Below are 19248 nucleotides of genomic sequence, written 5' to 3'. Positions count from 1 at the left end.
GGAAATGGCAACCCACTCCAGTGTTCTTGCCTGGAGAATCCCAGGGACGGGGAGCCTGGTGGGCTGCCATCTATGTGGTTGCACAGAGTTGGACACGACTGAAGCGACTTAGCAGCAGCAACACCATTCATAATAGCACAAAAGGAGGAGCAACCCAAATGCCTGTCAACTGATGAACAGCTAAATAAAATGTGACCTCTTGATAAAATGGGCTACTATTTATCCATGAAAAGGGATGACTCATACTACAACATGGATAAACCTTGGAAGCATTATGCCAGGTAAGAAGTCAGATACGAAAGGCCACATATTATATGATTCTATTCCTATGAAATTACCCAGAACAGGCAAATTGTCAGAGACAGAAAGTAAGTCAATCAGTAGTTGCCACAGCTTGGGAGGGACAGAAATGGGAAGTGACTCCTAAGAGGTTCAGGCTTTTTGGGAAATGGGAAGTGACTCCTAAGAGGTTCAGGTTTTTTAGGAAGGGGAGGGGTGATGAAATGTTCTGGTGTTAGATGGTTGGATGGCATCACCAACTCGATGGACATGAGTTTGAGCAAGCTCCAGGAGTTGATGAGGGACAGGGAAGCCTGGCGTGCTGCAGTCCATGGGGTCGCAAAGAGTTGGACAGGACTGAGCAACTGAACTGAACTGAACTGATGGTTTTACGTTATGAATGCACTACATACCACTGAATGGTACACTGATTCTACAGGATGTGAGTTTTACTGCAATGAAAAATTAACCCAATGAGCGGGCATTTCCCCACTGAGGACCCTGGGTGGGTACAGGGCGGTTAGCATCTCACAGAGGCTAGAACTCACGTGAGGCCCAGCCAACCGCAGAGGGCTTGCCCCTAAGGACTTCATCACATGACCTGAATTAGCGAGGGAAGCCCCTCCATCGCTGGGGCAGGGAGGAAGGCCTAGAGCACCACCTCTCATGGTCATGCTGGGGTTCACGGTCCAGGAGATGGGACCACTCATCGGAGAAGCTCCGAAGTCTGTGCACAGGTGACTCTCACCTGTCAGGTAGACAGGTGCTCAGTCTCTTTGGTTGTGTCCGACTGTTTGAGACCCTACAAAATGTAGCCTACCAGGCTCTGTCTATGGGATTCTCCATGCAAGTATACTGGAGTGGGTTGCCATGCCCTCCCGCAGGGGATCTTCCAGACCCAGGGACTGAACTTGGGTCGCCTGCACTACAGGCTGATTCTTTACTGCTGACCCACTAGGGAAAGACAAACCAAAGCCAAGCTTCCCTGGTTCTGGAAAAATTTCTCCAGGACGCTAGGCTAGGGCACAGAGAACCTGGGGACGCTCAACTATGGGTTTTACGAGTCGCTGCACAAAGAAAGTACCAGGAACCTGTTAGACGGAGAGGCCTCCCCAGGCACATCACTCCCTTCTTGGTCCTGAACGCAGAAGGACTGCTCAGAATAGTGGTCCCTGGACAACTAGAGAGCGAACCGAACAATCTCTTACACAAACCAGCTTTTAGGAGCTGTGGTCCTCTGGCTCTGACTACTGTCTGTGCCAGCATCTCTCACCCTTTGTCAATACCAGATGGGAAAAACAGTCTTTTCCTTTGCACTTGCACAAAAGTAATTCATGAGCAATATTTGTCGTTCTTGTTGTTTAGTTGCTAAGTTGCGTCCAACTCTTTGTGACCCCATGAACTGCAGTATACCAGACTTCCCTGTCCTTCACCATCTCCCGGAGTCTGCTCAAACTCATGTCCATGGAGTTGGTGATGCCATCCAACCATCTCACCCACTGCTGCCCACTTCTCCTCCTGCCCTCAATCTTTCCCAGCATCTGGGATCAGTATAAACTTTCCTAAAGTTTGAAAGGGGGTTGGAGGAAGGAGGATTACATCAGACCCATTCACACCTTAGTAAATGGCTTTACACCTCTCCAGGACATTTCTGCCCACTCCCCTGACAAGTCCCTTCTCTGTGCTCCATCACGAGGGGTCTCCCCTCCAGGCCTCCTCTGACTCTACACACACCCAGACTTGCTGGCGTCTCTCTCTTCCTGTCTCCCAGAAACAGTAAATTCAAGTCCTGGTCCTGCCGTCATTAGTACTGTGAACATACAGCATGTTACCTAACCTCTCTGGGTCTCAGTTTTCCGCACCTGTAAAGTGCGGATAATAACCACACTTCCTCCGAAGGCCAGTGTGGACAGTGAGTGAGTCAGTGTGTGCGAAGAGCTTAGAACAGAATCTGACATGCAGGTTGTCTTCTGCTGTTATTTTTAGGCAGAATGCATCAGTATCCACCTTCGGTTTGCAGAGCAAGGCTGCAATGGTATGGCCTGCCCTACCTCAAGGGGCCATAACTTTCTTACTAACAAATAGAATGCCTTCTCAAAGGGCACTTTTGGTGACAAAATGTCCTTCTGGGGCCTCTTTGTCTTTCTGGCCGTGCTCACAAGGCTGCCAAGTCCAGGCTGCCGTGTACTGTCCCTGGGAAGGTGGCTGTAGCTTTGCCTGGGCAAAGCTTGTGGTCAGCCAGGTGCTGAGGGAAACCAAGATCATGTCCTCGTCACAGCTGGTCAGGCCAGGCATGGGTTTCTAGCACTTGCCTGCCTCTGCCCCTGGGAGGGAAGCCAACTCTCTCCTGTGTGGTTTAGTGGAAACACCACTGGACCAGGCAACTCCATCCTGCATGGTGGCTGATGGACCCAGAATATATAGGCTCACTCTTGGGGGCTGGGCTGCTCTTACAGAGACGGCAGTATATCGCTGACTCCTCTGGGCCATTGCTCTGGTTCAACCTGTCCAGCCAGGGCAAGGAAAGCCTGGCCCCAACTGACCCATGACCCCGCACGCTGATGGACCTGAATCCCCAAAGGTGTACCTCTTCCCTGCAGCAGAAAGCACATGGCAGGTATGCTGGCCTCACGTGGAAGCGCAGTCCTGGCAGGAGAGGAAGACACAAGCTTGACAGTCTCTTAGTATCCTCTGTACAAAAGGGGCCAGACAGCCCCATCAAGGAGCCCCCCTGACCTCCCTAGTCTGCTGGCGGGTTCGCGTGGAGCCAGGGGAGCGTGACATAGGCCCCACCCAGAAGACCCATTGCCCCTCGCGATCTCAAGCCCCTTGCTGCAAGAAGGCAGAGCGGGACTCCGTCTATGGAGTCAGCTGCCTGGGGTCCTCCCCTCCAGCTCTCTGCACCCTGAGATGGGCCTCGGTTTTTCTGAGGTTTTCTGAGTTGTGGAGGAGGGACCTGTGTCTTCTTGCTCCGAGGCAGGTGTAGGGCTGACCTCCCGAGAGGAAGTGCAGCTTTGCTAGGCCCGGGGGCGAACGTGCACACATCAGTCACGTGGGCCGCTATCAATCGCAGCCTTGTCTTTTGGCGTTTCCCTCACCCCCTCCTTAGTTCCATTTAAATAGGCAAATCCTGTCCTCTTTCTCCAGCATGCAGGCCACTCCCGAGGAAGCTGCCCTCGGTTCCTGGAGCTCCAAGCATCGCAGTCTAAACCAGGCGTTGGAAGCCTCCTGCTGCCCTCCTCTCTCAACTGGAGGAGCCGGGAATATGCTCAAGCCACTGGGGTCCGAGCAGGGTGCCTGAGGTCTTTTCCCATATAGATTTTTCCAGCGTAGGAGGGCCAGTCTTAGAGGCTTTCTTGCTCACTTTGGAGCAGGGTCATTAAAAGGCCTTGACACCATAGCTGGCTTACCTGGGGCCCTGCTGTCTCAGCATCTCCCGGAGAGAAGCAGAGCGTAGAGCCTGATGCCTGGGAGACTCATGCTTGTGGAACCCCACTGGGGTGCCCCTTGCTGGCGGAGGACCAGGAGGACAAGGTTTTCACCAGTCCCAGGAACAGAGAAAGCTAAGGATGGGATGGGAGGGTGGGGGGCTGTTTTTCAGGAAGTCAAACCTCCATGATTTAAAGGACTGGCCTTTTGACTTTTTCTGTTTGTTTTTCAAGAGCACGTTCTTCTTGCCTTTTCGGTGCCGTTAAAGGATACTTTCATGAAATGAACGGCTAAGAGGTGGCAGTTAGATATCACTTAGCTAGGTTTTCGTTTTTAAATCTCCTTAATTGGCAACATTAAAGGTGGTGGCAAAAGGAGGTCTCCCAGGGTTTTGGAGAGTTCGGTGGTTCGTGGTATCCCACATCCTACAGGGGCTCCTGCCCCTGTGGGAATCATGACTTCCCCCCACAGAGCCAAGGGGATAGGGGAGCCCCGGGCCTGGAGTTAGCGCCTGGCCTCACGGCTTGGCTCCCTGGGGAGGGCTCCAAGCCCTGCTGTCTGGAGCTAAAGGGGCCTTGGGGCTGGGAGACTAACAAGAAGCCCAGCCCTGGACTCGGAGGATGGTGGGTATGGGGTGGGGTGTGGGCCACGGGTACCCTCCCGAAGAGGCAGACCCTGCACAGTTGCCAAGGCTCCAAGAGTAACTCAGCACCAGGGAGGGGAGGGAAGGAGACGCAAGAGAGGAACGAATACCGCACACCCTCTGGGATCCCAGTTTGCCACCAGCCGGCCCAGCAGCGTAGGGGCTGCCCCGGTAGCTCCGACGGTTAAGAATACGCCTGCAAAGCAGGAGACCCAGGTTCGATCTCTGGGTCAGAAAGATCCCCTGGGGAAGGGAATGGCAACCCACTCCAGTATTCTTGCCCGGGAAATCCCAGAGGAACCCGACAGGCTATACAGTCCACGAGGTCGCAGAGTCGGACACCACTGAGCAACTAACACACACACACACACACACAGCAGGGCGGTGTGGACTAAAGCCTCAAGCTCTCTGAGGTCTGCCCACCTGCAAAGTCAGGGGCGGTGGGACTAGAGGTTTCATGGCTTCTCCTAGCTCTGGCTCTGGCTGTCACAAGGCTCCCAGTTTAGAGTCAGAGACCCTTGTTGCAATCTGTAGCCTGAGCCTGACCACAGCTCCCTGGTCAAAGGGCTGCTGTGAAGGTTAGTGAGCTGGAGCCTGGAAGCTCCCGAGGTCTCTGAGGGGAGGGGAGAGCTGCACGTGGGCTGAGGGGAGACAGATCAGGATGTCCCCACTGTCTCTACGCCCGGGTCGATGGGTCCCCACAGGGGCTGTGCCTGTGGGGAAGACTAGGTCTGCTTCCCTTTCCCCCTACCCCGGGTGTGAGAACTGGGGACTCAGGAAACTGGCCTTGGGAGGGCGAGGCTCTGATGCAGTCAGACCTCGGGCCAGGTGGCCAGCTAAAAGCTTGGGTTAATTTCTAAACAGTCCCAGTTCACCCTGGTAAACACCCTGTCTTCTCTCGCTGCCACTGGAACCCAGGCTCACACCGACTTGACAGGTACAGGACTGGGGTGGCAGCAGCCGTCTGTCTGTCTGGGTGCAGCCTCTGGGGACGGACAGTGTTGACTTTGTCATCCCTTGGTTAACCCATCTGAGCCTCAATTTCCTCATCTGCAAGAGCAGCCAAGAAAAGGACCTGCACTTCAGATTGTCGCGAAGTTGAAATAGGTTGACGCATAGACAAATACTCAAAGTCAACAAGCTCCAAATAAGGTCTGTGACCCGTGACCCATTTCCCCTCCTGCATGGATGGCGGTAGCGTCTGCCTGCTCAGAGGGACCCTTCTGCAAGCCCAGGGGTGCTACCTGAGAGGTGCAGGTGAACGTGCCCTTCCCCCATCACGCCCAAGGCCCCAGAGGGCATGGTTAGACCACAGGGTGGCAGAGTGGCAGGGCCAAGGGCCTCCCTCAGACATTGGTGGAGAAGGGTGTTACAAAAAGGAACTGTCAGCAAGTGGCCGGTTCCCCAGTTTTAGGACAACTGGCGCATTCAGCAACATCCCAGAACTGGGGGTGGGGGGGCAGTCGATGGTGGCCGAGAGGCCTCAAAAGGTGGGGACACGGCTGAGGGCCTTGGACGGGTGAGAAGTGGCTCCTGCTGTTGGTAACATGACTTCCTCTGCTCCCAGGGCCCCAGATACAGCCTCTGATCCTTTCTTGAGCGACTCCCCGTGTTCACGGCTCCCCAGACAACAGCTTCCTCCAAAGTCCCACACTCTGGCACAGGAAGGGTTCTCTCTTGCCACTTCCGTTCTTCCAGGACTGTTTCCCAGCTGTGCATCTTTGACCAACACCTGAACTGACCCAGCTGCTTTCTAACACTCCCACCACCACGGAGCCCTGAGTTTCCGCCCGGCTCACAGGCCGTGGACACCCCCCTCCTGCCTTGGTCCCTGGAACCTCAAGGAAGCCCCTGGTCCTGCTGCTTGATGGTTGCTGGGGTGTGCGGCCCAGACCCCAGGCTAGCCCTGGAGGGCTCCTGCTCTCAAAACCCCAACTCCGAGGCCGAGCAGGTCCCCCGACAGGCCTCAGCTGGACCCACCAACAAACCTGGGAAGCGCAAGGTCGCTAGACACAGAAACAACCCCATCCCAGGGCAGGGGCCCAGCGTGCCCCAACCCAGCTTGCCCTGTGCGCAAGCGGCACCTCCAACACCTCCATTGCCAGGCCAGGCCGGCGTGGGCAGGTTGGGTACTCACAGCACACAGAGCGCGTAGGCCCGGGAGATGGACTCGCTGGCGCGCACGAGGAAGCTCCCATCCTTGCCCGTTCTGGACAGCAGCTCCTCTGCCTTGGAGCGGGTGATGTTGCCATGGTTCCAGCAGGGGACCATGGCGGGCGCGGGGCTCCCTGGGGCCGGGCCGGGTGGCCTCCCCCCTGGACCGGACGCTGCGCCGACGGGGGAGCTGGGCCCTCCTGTGCTGCGACCCTCCGTGGGTTCCCTCTCAGTCGCCCCAGCTGCTGCTGCTCCTGCCACCCGCTCGCTGACCGACTTCCTGTTTCAGGCACTCGGCAAGGGAAAGGAAGCTGAGCTGCAGAGAACTTCCTCATTGCAGAGCCCAAGCAAGACAGTCCTCCACCTCCCCCCTCACGGCCTGCTGCCCCTCCCTCTCACCACCCCACCCCCTGCCCACCCCGCCCGTGCCCCCCATCCCCGGCTCCCTCCTTTAATGCGTCTCAGTCCCTGGCATGGCAAATATCAGCTTAAGCCCTCCTGGGGGAATCTATCAGCTCCTCTGGCATCAGGAGGCTCAGGGCCAGCCTCTGAAGGAGTGAGGCCCAAGCGTTAGCCATTCCGGGGCCCATGACCCGATGCCCCACGTGGGGTGGCCACGCCAAGGACGTCCACCCCAGCCCTCTGCCCTACCCCCAAGCTTTCCACCTCTCTGTCCACTCCCTCCGACATGCCCGCAGGTCAGAGGCTCACAGGGCCGGGCTTCTCAACTGGGGCTGAGGCCTGCTCCCCGACCCCCACTGAGGGGGGTACCAGCCGAGCCCCCCTACTCATAATGAGACACACACAGCCACCTGGGCACCTTTCAGCCCCAGAAGCTGGGAAGACCTTGAGCGACACCACCCATGGGCTCCCCTGGGACAGCTCTGCGACACTTTATACCCATCGCGGGGGCTGGCAGGTATACGGGAGCCCGTGGCAACCCTTCTCCAGGGCAGCACATCCTGACCCCTGTGGCCCAGCTTAGGGACATGCAGAGGGAGCTGGGAGGGCTCTCGGGACATGGACCTTTTGCAGGGTGACACCTCTGGATCTTTCTGGGACACTTGGGACATTCATGCATGTGCCCCTATCCCTGGGCAAGTTGGCCACCTGGCAAGGATGGCATTCCTTCCCGAGTCCCACATCTCAGGTAGAGTTGGAGTTGGAGGTAGAGGTGGCCGGGCATGGTTGCCTTGGTCCACAGCTCAAAGCGGGGGCTGCCTTTGGGGAGGTGGGGACCACCATCCAGGATCAGCAGGCTCTGAGGGCTCTGAAGTGGGCACCCTGCTTGGACCCCAGACGGGGAGCCCTCAGTGCTCGTGTCAGTGCCCCAGGGTGAAGGGGAAGGTGCAGACCTATTGCACAAGACCCCCGATCCTGTCTCAGCCCTCAGCCACCCTGCGACATGACAGAAGAAGCCGCATCCAGGCACCAGGGCCAGGCAAGCCTCCACTCTAATTGGGTCCTCTGCATCCAAGCTGCAGGAGCTGGTTCGTTCCTTCTCCCTCTCGGTCTCGGTTTCCTGTTCTCCACCTGAAGGAGAGCAGCCCCAGAGGAACTCACGTGTGCCAGGAGCCCCCAGTGCCTGCCACCCACAACAGTTGATTCTGAAAAGCAAAGCTAAGCACTCTGATTCCTAAATCCTGGACTCGGCTCACCTCCGCCTGAGGGAAGAGGGGAGGAGGGCGGGGAGCGGGGAGGAGATGGTCAACTCAGGCCTGAGGCGGGGGAAATTGGGCCCATTAAAGGGGCCCCAGAAGGTGGGCTGCTACCCCTGTGGGGTCATCTCTGGGGTCCTGTCCGGCATGGGCATGGTCAAGGCGTGGCCGTCCTCCGGCAGGCCTTCTTGGCTTCTAAGGGCAGTTCCTTTTGGAAACCTAGCCCAGCGAACTCCCTGGTCCCCACATTCACCTCAAAGCCAGTTCCTCCCCCAGCTGCTCTGAGCTTCCCCTTCCCTACCACTGCCCGCTTCTTCCCCCCACCAATGCCCCCTCCCTTGCTCCTCTGTCTGAACCCAAGGAAGAAACTCCCAAGTCTTCAGAAAGCCTGTATCAAGGCTGAGCTAGATGTGGGGCCACCGAGGTGGGGCTAAGAGACCTGCTCCTGGGATGCTCCCACCATACACTTCCCAGCCTTCTCCCCATTCCCCTGCCGAGCTCCGCCAGCTTCCTCCCTCGAAGCCCCCAGGTTCCTCCAGGGTCCTTCAGGAGGACCCGCCCACAGTGCTGGCCCTATAGCACGTCGACCAGCTTATCCACAGAGACCCTCTAGCACATCCAAGACCCTTCCACTTACATCGATCTCCCCCAACACTCCTTCCCACCTGCCCTTCCTCACCCCTGTTCCCACTGAGTCCCATAGTTCAGCAGGGTCGGGGTGGCCAGCGGGACTGTCCCTGCCATTTGGTCCAGTGTGGTTTCCCTTTGACACACACAAAACATACAAGACACACACATGTCATCCATGTTCCCCGAATTTTTAAGGTCCATCCTGTCATGTCCTCCTGAGAAACCTGTATGCAGGTCAAGAAGCAACAGTTAGAACTGGACATGGAACAACAGACTGGTTCCAAATAGGAAAAGGAGTACGTCAAGGCTGAATATTATGACCCTGCTTATTTAACTTATATGCAGAGTACATCATGAGAAACACTGGGCTGGAAGAAGCACAAGCTGGAATAAAGATTGCTGGGAGAAATATCAATAACCTCAGATATGCAGATGACACCACCCTTATGGCAGAAAGTGAAGAAGAACTAAAGAGCCTCTTGATGAAAGTAAAGAGGAGAGTGAAAAAGTTGGCTTAAAGCTCAACATTCAGAAAACTAAAATCATGGCATCTGGTCCCATCACTTCATGGCAAATAGATGGGGAAACAATGGAAACAGTGAGAGACATTTTGGCAGAGGGGTTCAAAATCACTGCAGATGGTAATTGTAGCCATGAAATTAAAAGACGCTTGCTCCTTGGAAGAAAAGCTCTGACCAACCTAGACAGCATATTACAAAGCGGAGACATTACTTTGCCAACAAAAGTGTGTCTAGCAAAGCTGTGGTTTTTCCAGTGGTCATGTATGGATGTGAGAGTTGGACTATAAAGAAGGCTGAGCACCAAAGAATTGATGCTTTTGAACGGTGGTGTTGGAGAAGACTCTTGAGAGTCCCTTGGACTGCAAGGAGATCCAACCAGTCCATCCTAAAGGAAATCAGTCTTGAATATTCACTGGAAGGACTGATGCTGAAGCTGAAGCTCCAGTCTTTGGCCACCCAATGCAAAGAACCGACCCATTGGAAAAGACCCTAATGCTGGGAAAGATGGAAGGCGGGAGAAGGGGAAGACAGAGGATGAGATGGTTGAATGGCATCACCGACTTGATGGACATGAGTTTGAGTAAGCTCCAGGAGTTGGTAATGGACAGGGAAGCCTGTCATGCTGCAGTCCATGGGGTCACAAAGAGTTGAATATGACTGAGTGACTGAACTGAACTGAACTGATCCTGTCATGATAGTCTGAAGGCAGGTTGGAAAAGAATTTCCAGACACAGAGCATTTCAGAAGGGAGTGAGTTTATTATGAACAGAGAGCAGAGACAATGTGGGCGCTGCAAGCACAGCAGGCCAACCTCCTGACAGACCAGGGAGAGCTGACAATTTTTGTGGGTTAGTAGCCCATTTTTATAGCCTCGAGACAAAGAAAATTCCTGCTGGAAGGTTGGCATTAGGTGATTGGTTAGGGCATTATATGGTGATCACTGAGGTGGGTGTTTTTGCCTAATTTGGAGTCAGGAAGCCTGCTGGTGATGATCGGGGGTGGTGGGGGACTTTTGGGAAGGTTTACAAAGGGACTCAGTCAATTTTTGGAGGGGATCTTGGTTCTGGGTTCCGCTTCTGTGGCCTTGGGGCAGGACTCCACGCATCCCGTCTTCACTTCCTTCCCAACCCAATTACCTAAACCATCTGACACTGTCAGCTTCCTTGTCCCCCAGCCCTTCTGCCCCTGATGTTCAGAAAACCCCAGCTTCTAGATCAGAAATGCTCTTATGGTGAATGGGGCCTCAGTAAATATTTCCTTCTGCAGGGCCTCTGTCTACATGGAAGCAATTTCATTAGAACTTGTCTTTTAAAATTCAGGGAGCCATGTAAGGTAGGGATTTCTCAATGACAGTTTAGAATAATGGACAGAGAGGAGATAATTATGTATGCTCTGTGTCCAATAGGCATCCTAGAAGAGTCTTTGTGATGTCTTTCTCTTCCTGCTCAGGTGCTGTTTTTTATTGTCAAGTGCATCTGGCTGATTTTATATCCCATCCAGCAAGAGGAGGGGAGCGGGGCTGCTATTATTCAGAGTCCGGTGGCATTCAGAACCTGTTCATTTTGAGACGTCAGTCTCCTGCCTCTGCATTTTCTAACCTTGTTCCTTTATGTCATTACCCGTGGCACTGCTTCATCCATTGTGCCGCCTGTGAATAGTGGCTTCCAGGGATCCCCTCTGAGGTTGTTCCTTTGCTTGCTTGGTACCCACAGATCTTACCTAGAGCATGCCAAAAAATGCTAACAAGAAAGGAGGCAAGATGGCAGAGTAGGAAGCCTCTGCCTCTGTCTCTCTCTCACTCTCTGTGTGTCCCTGTCTCTCTTTCTCCTTCCCTTCCTCATCATGTCTCTCCCCTTCCCTTCCTTCATCCCACCCCACCCCTCCCCACCTCCACCCATGAACCCTGAGCCCACCTCCACCCGTGGTCACACCAAAATTACACCTTCTTACAGAGCAACTATCTAAAGAGTAGCAGGACAGATTTCCCACAGCTGAAGATGTAAAGAAGGGACCACGATGAGATGAGCAGGAAGGGTAGAGATGCAGCAGAGTTGAGATCCACACCCCCCGGGTCGGCAACCCTCAAATGGGATGACTGTCACAACCACAGGGACCCTCCCCAGGGAGCGAGGGGTCTGACCCTTACATCAGTCTCCCCAGCACAAGGGTCCTGCACTGGGATGACAAGCCCCCAGCATGTCCAGTTTTGAAAGCCAAGCATGGCTTATGTTCAGGACAGCCAGAGGGCTCTAGACTCTGCTCTTAAGAGACACACACAAGATGATGTAACAACATCTTACATATTCTGAGACACAGTGCAGAGGCGGTAGTTTGAAAGGACCCTGCTAGATCAGACATATTTGCTGACCTTGGAGAGGCTCCCAGAGAGGGTGCAGGCAACTGGGGCTCCCCCTGGGGACAGGGACACAGGCAGAGTCCATTTTAGGGAGCTTGTTCTACCCCAATAACACTGGCGCTGGCAGGAGCTGTTTTGGAGTCTTCCCTCTAGCGCATCAGTGTTGGGGACTCACGCCCACCCACCAGTGAGCTGGCACCAGGCCCAGCTAACCCTACCCTGGGCCACACAGACACCATGCAGGGACCCAACCCCACTCGTGAGAGGGCCAGCAGCAGCCCCAGTCCCCTCCGGGCTGCACAGCCAGCCATGGAATGAGCCTACCCTGTCCTCCAGTGGGCCCACATCACTGCATAAGGCATGGTGTCGCCCAGGCACTTCCAGTCTCCTGGGCTGGGGTCCAGCCTCATCTACCAGCATGGCCTCAGTACCTGGCCTTACCACAGAAGGGCACACGCAGCCATTCGGGGCCACTCCTAGAGCATAAAGCTCTGGTGACCAGAAGGGAGTTCTCTGTTGGGCCCCACAGGACATCTCCTGTGTAAGGCCACTTCTCCAAGTTTGGGAAAGGTAACCAACCTACCCAACACACAGAAATAAACACAGAAAATTGGGGAAAATAAGGAGACAGAGGAATAAGTACCAAATGAAGGAACAGGATATAACCTTAGAAAAAGAACTAAACGAGGGGGATATAAGCAGTCTATCCCATAACAGGTTCAAGGTAAAGATCATAGAAGGTAACAGTCATAAAGATGTGAGAGGAGTGGATGAACACATAATTTCAATAGAGTTAGAAGACATAAAAAATAATCAAAAAGAACTAAAGAACACATAACTGAAACAAAAACACACTAAGAAGAATCAGCAGTATATTAAATGATACAGAGGAACAGATCAGTGATCTGAAAGAAAAAATAGTGGAAATCACCCAAGCTGAACAGAAGACAGAAAATGGATTTTTAAAATGAAGATAGTTTGGGACTTCCCTGGTGGTCCAGCGGTTAAGGCCCCACACTCCCAATGCAGGGGGCATTGGATTTGATCCCTGGTCATGGAACTAAGATCCCATATGCCACAACTAAGAGCGGTACAGCCAAATACATTCATCAAATAAATTTAAAAAAAAGAATTAAAAAAAATGAGGATAGTTTAAGAGACCTCTGGGACAATATCAAGCATAATAACAGCTACACTATAAGAGCCTCAGAAGAAGAAGAGAGAAAGGGTCAGAGGACATATTTGAAAAAATAACAGCTGAAAACAGCCCTAACCTGGGAAAGGAAACAGGTTCAGGAAGCACACAGAGTCCCTAATAAGATGGACCTGAAGAAATCCATGCTAAGGTGCATCATAATTAAATGGAAAAGATGAAAGGTAAGGAGATGATCTTAAAAGCAGCAAGAAAAAAGCAACTATTTAGATACAAGGGAACTCCCGTTAGACAATCAGCAGACTTTTCAGCAGAAACTGTGTAGGCCAGAAGCAAGTGGCAAGAAGTATTCAAAGTGATGGAAGACAGCCTCTTCAGTGAATGGTTTGGGGAAAGCTGGATAGCTACGTGCAAAAGAATCAAACTGGACTATTCTCTCACATCATGCACAACAACAAAAATCGTTTGCTGGGTTACAGACTTAAATGTAAGACCTGAAACCATGAAACTTCTGGAAGAACATGTAGGCACGATGCCATCTAACATCAGTACCAGGACTATTTCTTGGCACTATATCCTCAGGCAAGGGAAACAAAACCAAAAATAAACTAATGAGACTACATCAAACTAAGAAGCGTTTGCACAGTGAAGGAAGCTGTCAACAACACGAAGAGGCCACCTACTGAATGAGAGAAGATATTTGCAAATGATAAATCCTACAAGGAGTTAACGTCCAAAATACGCAAAGCACTCATACAACTCAATGTCCAAAAGCCAAACGACTCAATTAAAGGTGGACAGAGCGTCTGAATAGAGCATCTCTAGAAGTTCTGGAAAAAACAGACAAAACTTCAGTGTTGAAGAAACGAACTTCCATGGCAGGTGCCAAGGCATCGGAGGGACTCTGCTTCTGAAATTTCCAGAGGTGGCAAGTGACAGAGACAGGAGCCAAGAGAGAGGTGCGATGATCCCGTGGGACCGTGAAGCTACTTGTCCAGGGGTCTTTCCACCATGGACAGGAAGCAGAGTGGGTTTCGAGGCCTGAGAAGGGGTTAGACGAGGAGAGGGATTACGGAGTCCCAAGTGTCAGGATGAGGGGTGGGGAGGAGGAGGTAGAGATGTAGGTCACTTCACACATGGTGGACAATATTTCTAAGTATTAATCACCGTGTTTCCCTTTCCCTCCTCTGTTCACTGAAGCTCTTTACGGTACCCCAGGGCTCCTCAGTCCCCACCAGCCTTGGCAGAATTGGTGTCAACCATACAGTCTTATGGGAAGGAAGTGGGGGAGTGAAAGTGGTTACTGAGTCACCAAGAACAAAGGGAGCTGAGATGGTTTTATGTGTCAATGTGTCTGGGCCAGAGTACCCAGATATTTGGTCAAACATTCTAGATATCCCTATGAAGATATTCATAGAAGTGATTAGCCTTTGAATCAGTAGACTCTGAGTCGATTGCTCTCCATAGCACGGGTGGGCCTCATTCAATCAGTGGAAGACCCTAATAGAAAAAGACGGAGGTTCCCCAAAGAAGAGGGAATTCAGTGAGTAAACCGCCTTCAGACTCAAACCACAGCCTCAGCTCCTCCCTGAGTCCCCAGCCTGCAGCCCCACTCTGCAGATCTGGGGCTTGCCAGCCTCTGCAATCATGTGAGCCAATTCCTGAAAATAAATCTCTCTGTGTACCTGCATCGCACTGGCATTGTTTCTCTGGAAACACAGAAGGAAATACTTTGAAGTATTGACTTTGAAGTTTGAAAGCTGCTCACTCAGCCGGTGTAATCAGGAGTGAATTTCCCTCACCCCAGACCTGCCGTCCATGGGGTCACACAGAGTCGGACACGACTGAAGCGACTTAGCAGCAGCAGCAGTAGCAGCAGACATGATACAAAGGCATCTTGGGGTTGTAGGAGGGGGTGGAGTGGCCACTCCCAGAGAACCAGGTAGGACCAGGAGGCCCGAGCCTTCGGTGATCAGGCACCATCCCTCTCGGTGCCAAGGGTCCAGGTCAAGGGGGTCAGCGCCCCCTGGGAAGGAGTGACGCCCTCCTCTGTCCTGATTAACTCACTTCCCCTCATGCTTGTTTGCTGTTTTCGTCACTCAGTCGTGTCCAACTCTTGGCGACCCCGGGGACTGCAGCATTCCAGGCTCTTCTGTTCAGGGGATATTTTTCAGGCAAAAATACCGGAGCGGGTTTCCATTTCCTTCTCCAGCCTCCCGCCATGGGCCCCTCTCAAATCGAAGGCCAGAGATGACTGTTAGGAGGGATCATACCCTCGACCCTCTGCTGGGAAGGAAGTCTTCCTCTCCGCTCAGCCCTCTCTCTCCCAGCTCCCCTCCCCACTTGCTCTGGGGGTCTGTCGGACCCCCGGCTCCCCCGTCTGCTGACTCCTCCACTTCTGCGGTTGGCATCTTTGAAAGGACCTTTCCACATCCTCTCCCCAGGCCCCTGAAGACACTGACTGGCTTCCCTTTGGGTCCAGCTGTCCTCAGAACGCTTGGCTGGGCCTCTCCCAGGCCCCTAAGCCTCAGGCCTCCTGAAGGGCAGGAAGATGACACCTGGCTCACAGCTCCGCCCAGCCCCCCACCTTCACCCCCCCACCCCCCATCCCCTCACAAACCAGGCCCTGAGCTACACACAGAGGAGGAGGCCAGGGCACAAACCTCACTCGGGCATAAACGTCTGGGGTCTGTGGAGTTAGGTAAGCTGCCTGACGAGGTGGGTGCTGTCAGCCTGGCCAGGGTCTCAGAGGGGACCGTCTTGCCGGGAGAGCCAGAGCAGTGGGGGCTCCAGTCGGCAGATAGCGTCAGCGACACTCGCTGTTGGTTTATCAACCTTGGTTTGAAAGAGGGCAGGACTCTGGTCATTTCTGGAAATAACCTGAAGGGGTCAGATTCCGAGCCTTGTCATTCCCCGCCACCAGGGGGAGCCTCGAACTCCACCCTCCGCCCGGGAGTTGTGTGTGACCTGCTGCCCAGCTTGTCACTTTCCAAGAGTCTCTGTTCACAGATTCCTGTACTAACGAGGTCAGCAGGGAGGGACGCAATTTCCCCAGGGGTCCAAGGCCTCACAGAGTCCATGAACTCTGCTGCAGGACGTCCTGGGAGTTCCACAGGCCTGGCAGTGAGCCGCTCTCCCCTTCTGCTGGAGATGAAACGGACCATAAAATCAAATGGACTTGAACTGCCATCGGGAAGAATGAAGCTCAGCTTTGGGGAGAATTGGGTGACGGACACTCACAGCCACGAAAACAATGAGGGTCCTTCGGTAAGATTGTTAAGGACACCGGAAAATATTCATAATACAGTGTTAAGTAAAAAGAGAGCAAGAGAAAAACAAACAAAACTCAGGAAACTGAAGATGCTGATTCCAGCTATGGAAAAAGCTTTAGCTTGAGAAATCACCAAATACGAAGACCGCAGAGTAGGGCGGCAAATCTTCCTTCTACTTTATCCTTTATGACCACATACTACTTTTATGAGAATAAAGATTAAGTAAATTAAAAAGACAGCGCTGGTTCTGAGGGTGTGTGTGAAGTCCCGCGGGGCAGCTTGGCTTTATGTAGATGGCTGGTGGCATTCCAGGTGACACCTCGCCCAGCTCTCCTCCCTTGGGATTCGTGAGGAAGAGACGGACTTTCTTCTTTAACTGAAAAGCAACACATTCATAGAGTAAAAAGTCAGCCAGCACAATGCAAAATAAGTTTTCCTGCCGTGGCAGACCCGCCCACATACCCCACCCACTGTCACAGTGCGTATAGTATAAGTCGCTCAGTCGTGTCCGACTCTTTGTGACCCCATGAACTGTAGTCCACTAGTCTCCTCTGTCCATTCTCCAGGCAAGAGTACTGGAGTGGGTTGCCGTTCCCTTCTCCAGGGGATCTTGCTGACCCAGGGATCGAACCTGCGTCTACCTGCACTGCAAGTGGTCTCCTGCATTGCAGGCGGATTCTTTAGTATCTAAGTCACCAGGGAAGTCCCCCCACTGGCCCAGGGCCAGCATATTATGTATTCTTGCTAAACTTTCTGTGCATACACAAGCATATTTTTGTAGGTCTTTTCTTTTGACCCTATTGTACACCTTGCTTTTTTCACGTAGCGATGTTGCGGAACATTTCATGGAGCCTTTTCTTTGTATCTACCATGCTGTTCTTTTTAAAGCCAGAATACTATTCCTATAGCCTAGCACAGTGCATTGGACCAGTCGCCTGTTGACAGGTACTTAGACTGTTAACAACATTTGCTGTCATAAACGACATGACAACCTGTACACTGGCCATTCATCTCTGGGCTCTGTGCAGTCAGATATCCACAAGATACATACCCTAATCTTAGGACTAACCTTAGGGTAAGGGGCCAGTAAGTATTACCCAGTGGCTCAGTGGTAAAGAAGCTGCCTGTCGATGTAGGAGCTGCGGGTCTGATTCCTGGGTTGGGAAGATCCCTTGCAGGAGGAATTGGCAACCCACTCCAGTATTCTTGCCTAGAGAATCCCATGGACAGAAGAGCCTGGTGGGCTATAGTCCATGGATTCACACACACACACACACCAGTAAGTAGCTTGAGTTTCTGCAGGTGTTCTGAATGATTTCATCAGGTCAAAAGATCAGATTCCATCCAGACTGAGATGTAATTGCACTCGTCTCACACGCTAGCAAAGTAATGCTCAAAATTCTCCAAGCCAGGATCCAACAGTACGTGAACCGTAAACTGCCAGATGTTGAAGCTGGATTTAGAAAAGGCAGAGGAACCAGAGATCAAATTGCCAACATCCACTGGATCACAAAAGAAGCAAGAGAGCTCCAGAAAAACATCTACTTCTGCTTTATTGACTATGCCAAAGTCTTTGACAGTGTGGATCACAACAAAGTATGGGAAATTCTTAAAGAGATGGGAATACCAGACCACCTGACCTGACTTTGCAGGTCAAGAAGCAATAGTTAGAACTGGACATGGAACAATGGACTGGTTCCAAATAGAGAAAGGACTACATCAAGTCTGTATATTGTTACCCTTCTTATTTAACTTATATGTAGAGTACATCATGTGAAATGCTTGGCTGGATGAAGCACAAGCTGGAATCAAGATTGCCAGGAGAAATATCAATAACCTCAGATATGTAGATGACACCACCCTTATGGCAGAAAGCAAAGAACTAAAGAGCGTCTTGATAAAAGTGAAAGAAGAGAGTGAAAAAGTTGACTTAAAACTCAGTATTCAGAAAACTAAGATCATGGCATCCAGTCCCATCACTTCATGACAAATAGATGGGGAAACAATGGAAACAGTGAGAGACTTTTTGGCGGAGGGGTTCAAAATCACAGCAGATGGTGACTGCAGCCATGAAATTAAAAGACACTTGCAAAGCTATGACCAACCTAGACAGCATATTAAAAAGCAGAGGCATTACGTTGCCAACAAAGGTCCATCTAGTCAAAGCTATGGTTTTTCCAGTAGTCATGTATGGATGTGAGAGTTGGACTATAAAGAAGGCTGAGCACCAAAGAATTGATGCTTTTGAATGGTGGTGTTGGAGAAGACTCTTGAGACTCCCTTGGACCGCAAGGAGATCCAACCAGTCATCCTAAAGGAAATAAACCCTGAATATTCATTGGAAGGATGGATGCTGAAGCTGAAGCGCCAATACTTTGGCCACCTGATGCGAAGAGCCGACTCATTGGAAAAGACCCTGATGCTGGGAAAGATTGAGGGCAGGAGGAGAAGGGGACAACAGAGGATGAGATGGTTGGATGGCATCACCAACTTGATGGACATGAGTTTGAGTGAACTCCGGGAGTTGGTGATGGACAGGGAAGCCTGTCATGCTGCAGTCCATGGGGTCACAACTGAGCGACTGGACTGTTGGCCCCCTGGCACCTCTTTCATTCCATTTTATTTTATTAACTGTGCCGTGCAGCTTGCAGGATCTCAATTCCCTGACCAGGAGTTGAATCTGGACCACAGCTGTGACAGCGCTGAGCCCTAACCGCTGGACTGCCAGGGAGTTCCCTGCAGTAGGATTTTTATGTGACTTTTACCCTCTTATTTTTTTAAAAATCCTTTCTGCTATCAGTTTTCTAGATGTCCAGGATATAATATGTATAGAATAGTTGACAGGGAAAATACTGGAAGGAGAGACCAATCAAGTTTCTGTTTCAGTAGCTCAGAATTACTTGAGTCAAGTGAAGAAAAAGGTAAGAGAGGAACAAGATCAAATGATTACAAAGTTCCCCAGCCACAGCAGTGAAAGCCATCCTCAGCACTAGGCCACCAGGAGATCGTCCTGGCTCCGTTTTAGACAGCTCTCTTAGCGATACCGACTCCATCTTTACTTTGCTTTACAGGCACCTTCCTTGTACGAAGCCCACACCAAGTGTGGGAAGCCAGGCGGTCAGTGCCCAAGGTAACTGAATTGCCAGAACGACC

General features: G+C 52.2%; 1 protein-coding gene across 1 annotated transcript in view; it reads right to left on the bottom strand.

Annotated features, from left to right (window-relative positions):
- Window positions 1–6797, bottom strand: part of INPP5D (inositol polyphosphate-5-phosphatase D) — a 137398-nt gene extending 130601 nt beyond the window's left edge. Inside the window, exon 1 of the mRNA XM_019957928.2 lies at window positions 6489–6797. Within this exon, the coding sequence (XP_019813487.2) occupies window positions 6489–6622 (134 nt within the window). The 5' untranslated portion in view covers window positions 6623–6797. The remainder of the gene's footprint in view (window positions 1–6488) is intronic.
- Window positions 6798–19248: the final 12451 nt, after the last annotated feature.

This window comes from Bos indicus, chromosome 3, assembly GCF_029378745.1.
Source record: "Bos indicus isolate NIAB-ARS_2022 breed Sahiwal x Tharparkar chromosome 3, NIAB-ARS_B.indTharparkar_mat_pri_1.0, whole genome shotgun sequence".
NCBI lineage: Eukaryota > Metazoa > Chordata > Mammalia > Artiodactyla > Bovidae > Bos > Bos indicus.
The sequence above is the reverse complement of the archived record's forward strand: the minus strand, read 5'-3'. Positions and strand labels throughout refer to the sequence as shown.